This window comes from Elephas maximus, chromosome 1 (genome assembly GCF_024166365.1).
Source record: "Elephas maximus indicus isolate mEleMax1 chromosome 1, mEleMax1 primary haplotype, whole genome shotgun sequence".
Classification (NCBI taxonomy): domain Eukaryota; kingdom Metazoa; phylum Chordata; class Mammalia; order Proboscidea; family Elephantidae; genus Elephas; species Elephas maximus.
In genome coordinates, this window is record NC_064819.1 from 235,213,940 (window position 1) to 235,227,687 (window position 13,748).

The 13,748-nt window shown below is 41.8% G+C and overlaps 1 protein-coding gene across 3 annotated transcripts in view; it reads left to right on the plus strand.

The window, feature by feature from the left end:
- The window catches only part of PACRG (parkin coregulated), a 601,449-nt gene that overhangs the window by 308,757 nt on the left and 278,944 nt on the right, over nt 1-13,748 (plus strand). For all 3 annotated transcript variants that reach the window (XM_049853613.1, XM_049853774.1, XM_049853693.1), the window contains exon 3: nt 615-786. In XM_049853613.1, coding sequence (XP_049709570.1) covers nt 615-786 — 172 coding nt within the window. The remainder of the gene's footprint in view (nt 1-614; nt 787-13,748) is intronic.

Here is a 13,748-nt window from a genome sequence, read left to right on the forward strand (position 1 = left end):
AAAGAAGGGGAACAACTGGCCTCACCCACTCAGGGTCAGCCCGTGCTGTGTCTTCCCTAGTTCCCATCTTTCATCCAGGCTCCAGAACGTCTGCGGAATCCTGTTGGAACCTTCATTTTCACATTTACCAGTCACAAAGCATGCTTGTTCCACACAAGTGTATTAATGTGAAATTTCTGTTAGGTTCTTTTTAGAAATTCAGATGCTATTCTATTTTGAGCTGATTTTATTTTTCATTTTGTTGGTACATAGATCTTTTCAGCACACATACTATGGGCTTCTTGAATCCTTTTTATTATCACATTTGTGCCAAATGGTAAAAAAAAAAATTAACAACACAAAAGCGAAACAAATATTAAATGCTTCTAGTGTAGATGATTTTTAACTAAAGGACCTGACTGTTAGGATTTAGAGGCCAATGATTTTAACCGCATTGCCAACAGATGAAAAGCATGATGACTTTTTCCAGACAGGCAGACGAATTGGTTTACACCACCATGGCGCCCTTCTAATGGACGTGCTCCCCCTCATCGTGTGGCTGAGCTCGGCGGCAGCTGGGCTATGCATCGCCTCCGTGGCTGTTTTCATGTGGCATTTCTTCTCTCTGTTTTCAGGTAGAAATCGAGAAGCTGGACTACCATCATTATCTGCCTCTGTTTTTTGATGGGCTTTGTGAAATGGCATTTCCCTATGAGTTCTTTGCTCGACAAGGAATCCATGACATGCTGGAACACGGGGGCAACAAGATCCTGCCTGTCATCCCTCAGCTCATTATCCCGATAAAGAGTAAGTGAGCAGCCGAAGTCCGTCACTCAGGGCGCACAGCTCTCTGACAACCTGCTAATTAAACAATAAAACACAACAGACTGAGGACATTCCCTAGTTTGCTGGGAATTTTTATACATTAATTTATGAGGCCAGATATCCCAAGCCTTCAAATATATCCCATCATGGATGCTGCCCCGTGGCTTATCTGCTTATAGAAACTAAATTGTAGGGGTTACAAGAATGTAAAATGCTTCATAGTAATGACACAAGCATGAGCGTTAGTGTAGACATTCAGAAACAGTGTGTATAAACTGCTGCAAACTTCCAAGTTCTTTTTAAGCGGCATGCTTAATTTTAATATGAGAACATAACACGTGTGTTTAGCATCTTTGAGGTAGTAGAATGCAGAATTTTTAGAAAAACACATCTGAAATAGATAGAAGCCTAATGTTTCAAAATACTTGAAATGTTTGATCTGTGAGAGGTTACCTGGAGGAACTCTAGGGTAGCCCTGCCTCTGGCTTCATCTGTCTGTGCGATGAGATGGCACATCCTTGTCATGGCCAAAGGGTTCTGGCATGAGTGCCTTTGGCCAAGTCATCCGAAAGCAGCCGCCTTTGAAATTGTTTCCGCAGTATTCCTGGGAGACTGCCTCACACGGCCTAGAACCAGCGCCCAGTTCTTTCTGTCCACTCTTCCTACCTTCCTCTTACTTTGCTGTGGTAGCAACAGGTGGCCCTCATGATAGAACCATGCTTACGGGCATACCTGAGATGCAGAGAGAAGACAGCCTCTCTTCAAGTCTAAGTGGTCAGGCCTAGCTCCTCTCAGCACCCACCTTGCAGGATTAGAGAGTCCTGCCGTCACTCCCCAGACTCTGGTGGCCTCAGAAATCGCCTGCTGGCACTCACTGCTGCTACTGTTGCTGCTGGTTCAGAGCAGACCATGGTGCCTCTGGTCGCTCCACAGGCAAGAGAAACCCCACCCCTGTCTCCACCTAGGACTGCTGTGGGCTATGCACACTGTGGACCTGGGCCCAGCTCCCCAGGGCTCTGAGGGACTAGAAGGTCTCTGCTTCCTCCAGTCCTAGGCCTGCCTCATTTCCTACCCCAGGGTGATTGGCAGGACTCACAAGTCTCCAAACTATGACCCAGGGGAAACCCCACACTCGCTCTCCAAGGTGCTTTTGCCAGGTGTTTCACCAAAACAAGAACAGAATTGTTCAGTAATTCCCACAGTCTGGGTTATTTCATTTTACCCATTGGTGGTGGTGGCGGTGGTGGTTGCCTTGAGTCGGCTCTGACTTGTGGTGACCCTATACACAACAGAACAGAGCACTGCCTGGTCTTGTGCCATCTTCATGATCGTTGGCATGCCCTAGTCCATTGTTGTGGCCTCTGTGTATTTTGAGTGAGTGCCTCCCAACCTAGGGGGTTTATTTTCCAGGACTCCATTGGACAATTTCGTTGTAATCCGTAGGTTGCTCACTGACTACATTTTGGAAGTGGATCATCAGGCCTTTCTTCCTAGTCTTAGTCTGGAAGCCATAATGAAACCTGCCCATTATGGGTGACCCTGCTGGTATTTGAAATACTGGTGGCATAGCTTCCAGCATCACAACACGCAAGCCACCACAGGGTGACAGACAGGTGGTGGCATCTTATCCATGATCTCTTTTTACTGATTTGAATTAAGCATCATTAAAACCAAAACTAAACCCATTGCCATCAAGTCGATTCTGACTCATCTTGACCCTACAGGACAGAGTAGAGCTGTCCCATAGGGTTTCTAAGGAGGGCCTCGTGGATTCGAACTGTTGACCTTTTGGTTAGCAGCTGTAGCTCGTAACCACTGCACCACCAGGGTTTCCTAAGTGTCATTAGAACTCTAGATTTTCGGCAGTTCAATTATTACTGCATAAGCTGGATCAACATTGAAACTAAGACATTTGTAACCCACGTCTCCACCAAGTCACAGAAAGTGAAACCAAACAAAAGGACGTGGCTACTTGATATGAAAAGTAATGTGGAAAGAAACACAACTCCTTAAAAGGGACCTTATTAAAAAGCAGCTTTCCTTTCCCTCATGCTCAGGTGCCTGAGGGGCTGGTCCTTAAGGCCTTCGGGAAGGATAGAGAATATTGAACTACACCTGAGCCTTCTGCAAACGTGATGTATTCTCTCTAATTTCTGAATATGTTAAATTCTAATAGCAATGCTACATTTCTGAATGATGACATGCAAATGTTATTGATAAACAAAAAAGGCCCAAAATATTCTCTGCAAGAACTCCCTGCAGGTATCCTGTTCCCTTTTCCTCCTGTGGCCGTCAGAACAGTAGTGCCTGACAGTCTCTTCACTTGTAAGCTGTTCATTTGAGGATCGCTGTCTGCTCGGCAGTCTCTCCCTGTATCTCCACTCAAGACAGTAAAGGGCAGAGAGAGAGAGAGTTGCTAAGTGATAGCTCAGTTGTGCTGTTTACAGTTCAAACATGCCAAATTAGAGCGTGGCAGGTGAGGTGAATTGATTCTCAATTTCGTTTGATCTGTGTTTTAAAGATACTCAAATGCGTTAAGAGGGAAGTGATATGTCGTGAGGACAAGGTTCACAGGAGGCACATACTAGAGGTCACTTGCTGATGAATGAAAACATTATTAAGGGCTCAGTAAATACTATTTGTCAGTGAAAATCAACTCTATAGAAATTTGTTAATTTAAGGTTTCGGAAGGAAAGAAAATTCACCCCGGTGATTATCACTGCTTCTTCCTGGGCGGCTACTATTATATACTGATCCTGAGTCTAACCTGGCTTGTTTCTTCTCGATCTGTTTATGCCACAAAGAGCCAAACGTTTCTCAGAAAGGTGTGCTGATTAACCATGCAAGCTCACGCACAGTTCTAGAACAGTGTGAAAAACATTACGTGCACAAACTAAATCTTTCAGGTGGAATTTTGGAATGAGGCTAATTGACCTAAAAGCATGCTGGTGCATATAATTGGCATAAGATATAGCAGGTGTGTGTACCTTATTTTCAAACCATACCATTAGTATGATTTTTGCCTCGTACCAGTGGCAACAATTAACCTCACTAGAACCAGTGAGAAGGTCTGAAATGGCTCTTCTTAAATTCTGAGATCTGTGGAGGCAAAGCAATACATGTAAGCTTACTCGAGGGCAAAAAACTAGGATTAGCTGCTAAGATATTTCTAGAATCTGGGACTGATTTCAGCTCACTATACGACGGATATACTGGAATGAGAAATGGGCCCATTCAGTGGTTCTGGAGTTTCTGATATGAAAAAAGCTAAGAAGATCCTTGTCTTCCTTCTACTGCTTCTTAGTTCAAGACTCTCAATTCTGTGGAACCAGAACCGTAAGTACCTAATACCTCTATTCCATTTGTGTTGCTTTATGACACAACTACAGTTTTTTCCTTTCTCTCCCACTTTTCTGATTTCTACCTCCTAGAGTTATTCTAAAGTACCTGGTATCACAACGCTTAAGCACTCAGCTTCTAACCGAAAGGTCAGCAGTTTGAACCCACCAGCCACTCGGCAGGAGAAAAGACCTGGCCATCTGCTCCTGTAAAGATTTCAGGCTAGGAACCCCTATGGGGCAGTTCTACTCTGTCACCTGGTGGGGTTGCTGTGAGTCAGAATTGACTTGACAACACACAATACCAACAGAGTTGTTCTGGATCAGAGACTGTAAGAAAATACTGGTGTAAAGCAGTTGGGAAGTCCCTGGGTGGTTCAACCAATTAATACACTAGGCTGTTAACCGAAAGGTCGGAGGTTCGAGTCTACTCAGAGGAGCCTCAGAAGAGGGGCCTGGCAATCTACTTCTGAAAGGTCACAGCAATTAAAAACCCTATGGAACGCAGCTCTATTCTGACACACACGGAGGGCCATAAGTCAGAGTTGACAGCAACTGGTAAAGTGGTTGGAGCTGGCAAAGGAGCATTGACCGTAGGCAAGGATGAAACGAGATGAGCCTTCTTTGCAGTCAGCCCTGGAGATGGCAGAGTTTCATTTATTCCGTCTGTTGGGAGACGACCCACTGAGGAAATGACACATCCATCTCAACCCAGCAGAGCAATACCAAGAGAGAGCCTCTAGAAACTTTGCATATTAAACCCAGAAGGGGTACAGCTGGCCACCAAGAGGACAGAGGAGCCAAGAGTGACCCGAAAAACTTCTCAGTAAAAGCCAGAGCAATAACAATGAAACAACCACATGGATTATTGAGAAAACTGCTACAAACAGGAAAGGAAATATTATCGTGAGCAGTCAACCAGGGAATAGAGCACCTCAATAACCCTTAGGGCAGGCACTAGAAGAAACCTGCAGAAGTCTGTTTGGCATCCTCAAGAATCAGGAAGACACGATCTCTATGAAACAGAAGGAGAAACCCATCAGAAGAGCCCAGACTCAAATGAAAATGAGCCAATGCTGAATGAAATAAGGAAAACTAAAAACACCATAAAAAACCCATTGCCATCAAGTTGAGTCTGACCCATAGGAATAGAATACCCATAGGAATACCCAACAGGACAGAGTAGAACTCCCCCACAGGGTTTCCAAGGAGTGGCTGGTGGATTTGAACTGCTGACCTTTTGGTTAGCAGCCATAGCTCTTAACCACTGCACCACCAGGGCTCCAGAGTAGAACTGAGACCTCCACGGGGGTGTAGAGAATAATTAACTGCACATGTCAAATTATAAATGTCGAGCACAACCTAAGAAGCCCTCTCAGAAAAGACAAGCATATAAAAATGGGAAAAGAGACTAAAATGGAGGACATAGGACAGAAACATGACCTGCAAGTTATAGATGTTCCCACGAGGAAAATGACAACCACTGGGATAGAAATGATAATGACAGAGATGATTAGAAGAAAAGTTCCTGAAATAAAAATCTTTATTCTAAAGGTTGAAAAGGCTCATTTCAATCTAAAGAAAATCAACAAAAAGAAACCCACACATCTAGGCACATTTTTCACCAAAAAAGTTTAAATTTTAAGAAACAGAAAAATCTTACATCTGCACAGGGGAAGGCAGGCTGCACAGTAAGAAATGAAAAAAACTTTCTGCAACAGTAAATTCCAGGTAGTAGTGGAGCAGTTTTTAGAAAACTGGGAGAGAAAAAAATTTTGGCCCCGTTTTTTCCAAGACATATGATTAAAGGACGTCAGACGTTAGTGGACTCAGCAAATGCAGTATCACCTGCCCCATATGCGAAGGTTCCTGAGGACATGCCCCCGCCCGCAGAGAGCGAAGTGAAATAAGAGCCGCAAGTGGGAATGTCAGTTTGAAAATCAGCAAGCACGAAGAGCCACTAAACCTACGGTTAAGTCTAGATGGTTGGAGTAAAACAGTATCAAAACTACACGAGATGCTAAATAATAATTTTTCAGTGATGAGGCTAAAAATCCAGGGGAGCTGGTGTGCAAGCCTTCCAAGCCAACCAAGAAGATAAAAGTAAACAAAGCCTATATGTTAAAAGGACAAAAATTGAGAAGACAGCAAGGAAGTGGTAAAGGCCAAAAGCACAAAAACCATAGCAACAATTGTGACGGTGGCTCAGGACCAGCAAGTGTTTCGTTATGTTGTGCATAGGGTCACTGTGAGTCAGAACCAAGTCGATGGCACCCAACAACAACAACAACAATGGTGTAACCTTTTAAAGTCCCTGGGTGGTGCAAATGGCTAAGCACTTGACTACCAGCCAAAAGAGTGGCAGTTTGAATCCACACACAGACACCTCAGAAGACAGGCCGGGCAGTCTACTTTTGAAAAGTCACAACCTTGAAAACCCTGTGGAGCAGTTCAACTCTGCATACACAGAGTTGCTATCAGTCAGAATCACTCTGCAGCAACTAACAACAGCAATAGTCTTTTAAAGAAATTGAGAGAAAAATATGTGTCTGTATCAATATCAGTTTTGGTATTGATAGAGGTATATACCCACATATCTATTCTTTCCAGTGCTTTTTATTCCTTTCTGTAGATACAGGTTTCCATATGGCATTCTCTTCAGCTTGAAGAACTTGTTTTCATACAGTTTGGTTCCATGTTTATCATTTTTTTTTTTTCTCATTTTTTCCAATACTTTTGAGATTTTATCTTTGTATTTCAGCCATACAGCTATGTTGTGCCTAGGTGTGGTTTTCTTTTTCTTATCCCGTTTGGGCTTTATTGAGCTCATTGATTTGGTGAGTTTGTTTTTCACAAAATTTAAGAAGTTTTTTCAGGCATAAGACTTAGAAAGTGTTTTTCTTCAAACAATTTTCTGCCCTATTTTCTCTGTGACTCCAATTATACATGTACTAGATCCTGTTGCTATTGATATTGTCTCACATGTCTCCAAGACTGTTCGTTTTTCTTGAATCTGTCTTCTCTCAGTGTTGGGATAACTTCTGTTGCTCTGCCTTCAAGTTCATTGCCTCTTTCTTTTGTTATCTCCAGATAGCTGTTAAGTCCATCCAATAATTTTTTCATTTCAGTTACTGTATTTTTCATCAATAAGATTTCTACTTATTTCTTCTTACAGTTTGTTTCTCTGCTGAGATTTCCTTTCTTTTTATCATTTTGTGTATATTTTTTCTTAAGTCCTAGAACATGTTTATAATAACTGCTTTGAAGTCCCTGTCTGTTAATTTCAACATCTCCCTCATCCTGGTGTTGGTTTCTACTGACTCTTTTTTCTCTTGAGTGTGATTCCAATTTTCCTCCTTCTCTGGATATCAAGTGATTTTGATAAAACACATAAAATGTATGAAAAAATATTTTTTAGAGACTCTGGATTCTGTTATTTCCTCCGTAGAGTATTCATTTTAGCTCTGGCAGACGGTTAACCTGTTAGAGGCAAACTCCAGAACTTTGCCTTCCGTGTGGTGAGCAGCATCTGAAATCCCAGCTGAATTCTTTCCCCTCCCAGCTCCCGCTTGTAGTCTGAACCTATTTCCTCCATGCTTGCATACTCTTAGAGGTCAGCTAAGGCACAATTTACATGGACATGTTTTAGTTTATGCCTTCTCTGGCCCTATCCTTCCATGGTCCCACCCTCTAATTTTCTGCCTGCTCTGCCAGCCCAGAGCTCTTTTCTGACACCTCAAGCCAGTGTGTCTGCTATTTTCTTTGGCCCCAAGCCACACACCCTAGCTCTTAGGCAAAAAGCTTTAAACTCGCAAACTCCACCAGGTGCACCTCTCATCTTTCAACCGTAGACTACCCTCAAGATTCTACCTACTTTACATTCTTTGGCATGACATTCAAGGATTCCTACTAGCTTTCTGGCTGCAGAATACTTTTTTCAAATTTATTTCTCACTATTTCCCTTCATGCACCTTGTGCTCTAGTCAAATTGATGGTGCTTCTAAACTTTCACTTGTCTAATGCTGTGTTTTTGCTCTCCATTGAAAATGCCCATTCTCACATCTCCAAGTGCCTAAATCTGAAGTGACCTTCAAAGCCCAACTCCAATATTAACTGTTCTGCAAAGCCTTTTCTCATTCTCCTCTTCTTTCCCTACCCTCGACTCTACTCCTATTCCCACTCTGGCCTTTCCTCTTCCACAAAGCTACATGTCTTCTTCTCTTAAATCACTTAGAGTATAATGCTAGGAAGTAACATATTCCCTCAGCCTCTAGTGTTCTGGCTAGTACACACTAAATGCATTAAAACATCTTGAAAATTAATTTAAAAGTATATAACTGCTATCCAGACTGAACTTTGTATAGGTGCCATGATTAAAAGTATGAAGTGGCCATTTGGGCCTGCCACTGTACTGGATATTGAATGAAAACAGTCTTGTAAGAATCTCTAATAGTAAACAACAAGTAGAGTATAATGATATAGTGCTCTCCATTTATTGGGAGGATTATTTAAGTGGTGAGAGTAAATTACTTTCTATTCATTTAGTCTCTCTTGTGTTTCTTTCTGTTTATAAGCAGCAACATACACTTGTCAGATGGCCTACCAGAAGGCTAGGTGACCCTGATTGCTGAAGAATTATTTCACTAGTCTACAAATAGAAGGGACACATGACATTGGCCTCATTAGGAGAGCTCTAATGATCTGAGGACATCAGCTTTAAAGGACAAATATGCACGGACACAGCTGAGGAAACTTGAACACTAACATTTTAGAAAACAAAATATTCTTACTAAAGATCATCTAGTGAAGGGAAAAAAAAAAAATTCCACTAAGTAAAGAGAAAAATATGATAACCGTATCACAATATAAAAATTGTGTTGAGAATTCTATTTAATTAGAAAGGAGCAAGTAAAATTAAATTGCATTATTTTTTATTTATAACCAAATAATTTTACTTCTTGTTGTTAGGTGCTGCCAAGTAGGTTCTGATTCATAGCTACCCTAAGTACAACAGAATGAAACACTGCCTGGTCCTGCACCATCATCATAATCATAATCATTGTTATGCTTGAGCCCATTGTTGCAGCCACTGTGTCAATCCATGTCCTTGAGGATCTTCATCTTTTTTGCTGACCCTCTACTTTACCAAGAGTGATGTCCTTCTCCAGGGACTGGTCCCTCCTGATAACATGTTCAAAGTATGGGAGACAAAGTCTCATTATCCTTGCTTCTAAGGAGCATTCTGGCTGTACTTCCAAGATAGATTTGTTTGTTCTTCTAGCAGTCCATGGTAGAAAGCATCAATTCTTCTTCAGGCTTTCTTATTCATTGCCCAGCTTTTGCAAGCACATGAAAGGGTTGAAAACACCATGGCTTGGGTCAGGCACACCTTAGTCCTTAAAGTGACATCTTTGCTTTTTAACACTTTAAAGAAGTCTTTTGCAGCAGATTTGGCCAGTGTGGTATTTAATTTCTTGACTACTGCTTCCATGGGTGTTGATTGTGGATCCAAGTAAAATTAAATCCTTGACAGCTTCAATATTTTCTCCATTTATCATGATGAAATGATACAACCCTGATATACATCTTCCCTGACTTTAAACCACGCAGTAGCCACTTGTTCTGTTGAAACAACTGCCTCTTGATCTGTGTACAAGTTCCTCATGAGCACAATTAAGTGTTCTGGAATTCTCATTCTTTGCAATGTTATCCATAATTTGTTGTGATTCACACAGTAGAATGTCTTTGCATTGTCAATAAAACACAGGTAAACATCTTTCTGGTATTCTCTGCTTTCAGCTAGGCTCTATCTTACATCAGCAATGATATCCCTCTGTCTTAGGCTGGGTTCTCTAGAGAAGCAAAACCAGTAAAGCATGTAAATAAATAAATATATAGGGAGAGATTTATATCAAGGAAATGGCTCACATGGTTGTAGAGGCTGGAATGTCCCCAGCCCAAGGGTCAGGCTGAAGGCTTCTCCTGAATCACATAGCTACAGGGGCTGGCGAACCCAAGATTGGCAGGTCAGATAGCAAGGCTCTTGCTCACAGGCTGCAAAGACCAATGAATCCCAAGATCAGTAGGCAAGACAGCAGGTAAACTGGTAGCTCAACTCCCAAGAACTTGAGGTCAGAGGAGCAGGAGCCAGCTGCAGGATTCAGAGAGAGGAAAAGCCTTCGAGAAAGTCCACTTATATTAAATGCAGCCCACATGCCCAAGAAAACTCCTTTTCAACCGATTAGCTATTCAAAGCAGATCCATCATGGAGGCGATCACATTATATCAGATCTCATCGTGGAGGTGATCACATCACCATAATAGGGCTGCTAAATTACATCATGACTGCCAAACCACTGAGAATCATGGCCAAGGTAAGTTGACACACAACCTTAACAATCACACCCTCATTCCATGTCCTCTTCTGAATCCGGCTTGAATTTTTGGCAGTTCCCTGTCAAAGTAATGCTGCAGGTGCTTCTGAATGATCGTCAGCAAAATTTGACCTGTGTGTGATATTGATGGTATTGTTCAATAATTTCCACATTCTGTTGGATCACCTTTCTTTGAAATAAACATAAATATGGATCTCTTCCAGTCGGTTGGCCAGGTAGCTGTCTTCCAAATTTCTTGGCATCTCAACTGGTATCCTATCAATTCCTGAAGCCTTGTTTTTCACCAATGTCTTCAGTGCAGTTTGGACTTTCTCCTTCAGTTCCGTTGGTTCTTGATCATATGCTACCTTCTGAAATGATAGATTGCATGTTTGATCAATTTCAGTCTGCAGAACTTGGTAAAATTTTTCAATTTCTTCATCTTTGGCCTTAGTGGTTGGTCCATAAGTTTGAGTAGTAGTTGTATTAACTAGTCTTCCTTGTAGACATATGGGTATTATGCTATCACTGACAGCATTGTACTTCAGGATAGATCTTGAAATGTTCTTTTTGCGGAGGAATGCAATGCCATTCCTCTTCAGTTTGTCATTCCTGGCATAGTAGACCATATGGTTGTCCCACTCAAAATGCCCAATACTAGTCCATTTACACTCACTAATGCTTAGGATATCAATATTTATGTGTTCTATTTCATTTTTGATGACTTCCAGTTTTCCTAGATTCATACTCCATACATTCCATGTCCACCTTATTAATGGATGTTTGCAGCTGTTTTTTCTCATCTTGAGTCATTTGTCACATGAGCAAATGAACATCCTGAAAGCTTGACTCCACCTGTGTCGTTAAGGTCCTCTCTAATTTGATGGGGCAGGTCTTCTCCAGTCATATTTTGAGTGCCTTCCAACCTGAGGGGCTCATTTTCCAGCACTATATCAGACAATGTTCCCCTGCTATACATAAGGTTTTCACTGGCTAATTCTTTTCAGAAGTAAACTCCCAGGTCCTTCTTCCTAGCCTGTCCCAGTTTGTAAGCTCAGCTGAAATCTCTCTACCATGGGCAACCCTGCTGGTATTTCAATACTGGTATTATAGCCTCCAACATTGCAAGCCACCACAGTACGACAAAGTGACAGGCTCATGGGAAATTTTACTTATATGTCTTGAAATATCCCTGGTAAATTAATGATTTTTAACTTAAGAGAACAATTCTAATTTGTCATGAAAATATGGGGAAAAATGTACTGCTTAGGATTCCTTTGGTTACAAAATGCAAACCAATTCAAATTGTCTTAAGCAGTAATCAAAGCTTAATAATTCACATAACTGGAAAATCCATAGGCGGGTCTCCTTTCAGCAGTTGTTTCATCTGGTGGGTCAGTACTCTCACTCTCTGCTCTGTCATATACAAAATCTTCGTGAGCTGGATCCCCTCAGGATGTTCCCAGTAGATCCTGGGATTCTATGCTTACTTTTCACACCTGTAGGAAAGAGCTAGTGCCACTCTCCCTGAATTTCCAGAAAAAAGTAGAAGTCAAAGATTTAGTATGCTTATACCAGTTAGGGGCACATACTCAGCTTTGAACTATTCTCAAGGAGGATGACAACACTGATTGGATTAACCTAGACCATGTGACCCACCAGTAGAATAGCACCAGGAAAGAGAAGAGAGTTAGCCCTCTAGAATACCGTGGGTTCATTCTATGGCAGAGACATTTCTCCTCACCAAATACCTCTGTGCTCCCCAACATTTCTCAGCCCCCTACAGTTATGGAAAGCCATGAGACTAACCTCCAATGTGAATGGAAGGGGTGTGTGTTACTTTTAACTGAAGCATTCCAGAGCGAGCACACAAGCCTCTCACTTTCCTTTCTCCTGCCATGCTCTCTTCTTCTCACCCTGCATTGACCAGAACTAGATATGTAGCAGGAATGAAAAATGATCCTTCGTTGTATTAAGCCACTGAGATTTTAGGGTTAATGTGTTGCTGCAGCAAATTTAGCCTATTCTGACCAATGCAGATTCCAGATGAAAATCTGTAGCTATTGAGGGGAATGGAACCTCGAATCTTGTATCTTGAAACATCCATTTTCAGAGGATGTCTGAAAGTCACCTCTACCTTGTGAGCCTTTAGTAAGCTGATGTCAAGGTCACCTTTCTGTTACCTGTGCACAGTCTGTTACAGTGTGCTGCATGAGAAGGCCTTGGACTGGACCTGGGTTCTAATGCTGGTTCTATGCTTTGTGCAAACTAGCTAATTTCCTTGAGTTCTGCTTCCTTGTTTCCAAAATAAGGAAATTAATACAGACCTCAGAGAGTTGTGGTGATGCTGCAGTGAAAAGACGTGGAAACACCCAGATCAGGTATTAACCAGGTTTTTAAAAAATGTTGTCGTGAATGTGAGTGTTTGTAGCCAGGTCGGGTTGTAAAATCCAACTGCCTGATGGTTGATGTTCTTTTTCCCTTCCTTTCTATCCATTTCTCTCACACTTAACCTGTCAAGTGCCATGCCAGCTTTAATTCCTCATCCAAATAGTCAGAACATAACGACTGGTGTCACTCTGCATTAATTCATGTACGCACATTGTATTTGTAAACACAGCTGCCGAAGGGTGGTAGAAATCTAAAGTAGAGGCTAGACATCTTTGGAAGTATTTGAACATTTACCTGGTCACTTGCCAGAGCAAGGCTTCCTTCTAAACCCATGAGGAGGAATCTAAATCAGACCTAGCCCTATCTGAACAGGGAAACTAAAAAGAAAAATACAAAATAAAAATGGAGGAGGTCAGAGGTGTGCAAATGGAGATTATAGATGTCCATGCCATTTGAAAGGCAGGATAGAATAAAAAGAGAGACAAAAGAGAGAACTTATGCTTTCAAACTGAATGCACCTTGTATTTGCTCGTCCTTCCCCCATCCTCAGATAAGTGAACAAACTCTGCCACTCTTGCAATGCAGTGTGATAGCTAAGAGCAAGGACTTGAAAGGTGGACTTCCTGGTCAAGATCCTGACTCCCACATACCAGCTATCAGACAAGTTAACCACTTTGAAGCTCAGTGTCTTAACCTAAAAAATTAGGACAGTATCAGGACATAGTGTACTGAGTTATTTCAATGGTTAGATAGTGCTTTAAAGCTCTTAGCAGAGGGTATGATGTTAAGTATGATAAACTTTATCATTTTCATTATCGTTGTCATCATTATTCTCTGCCGT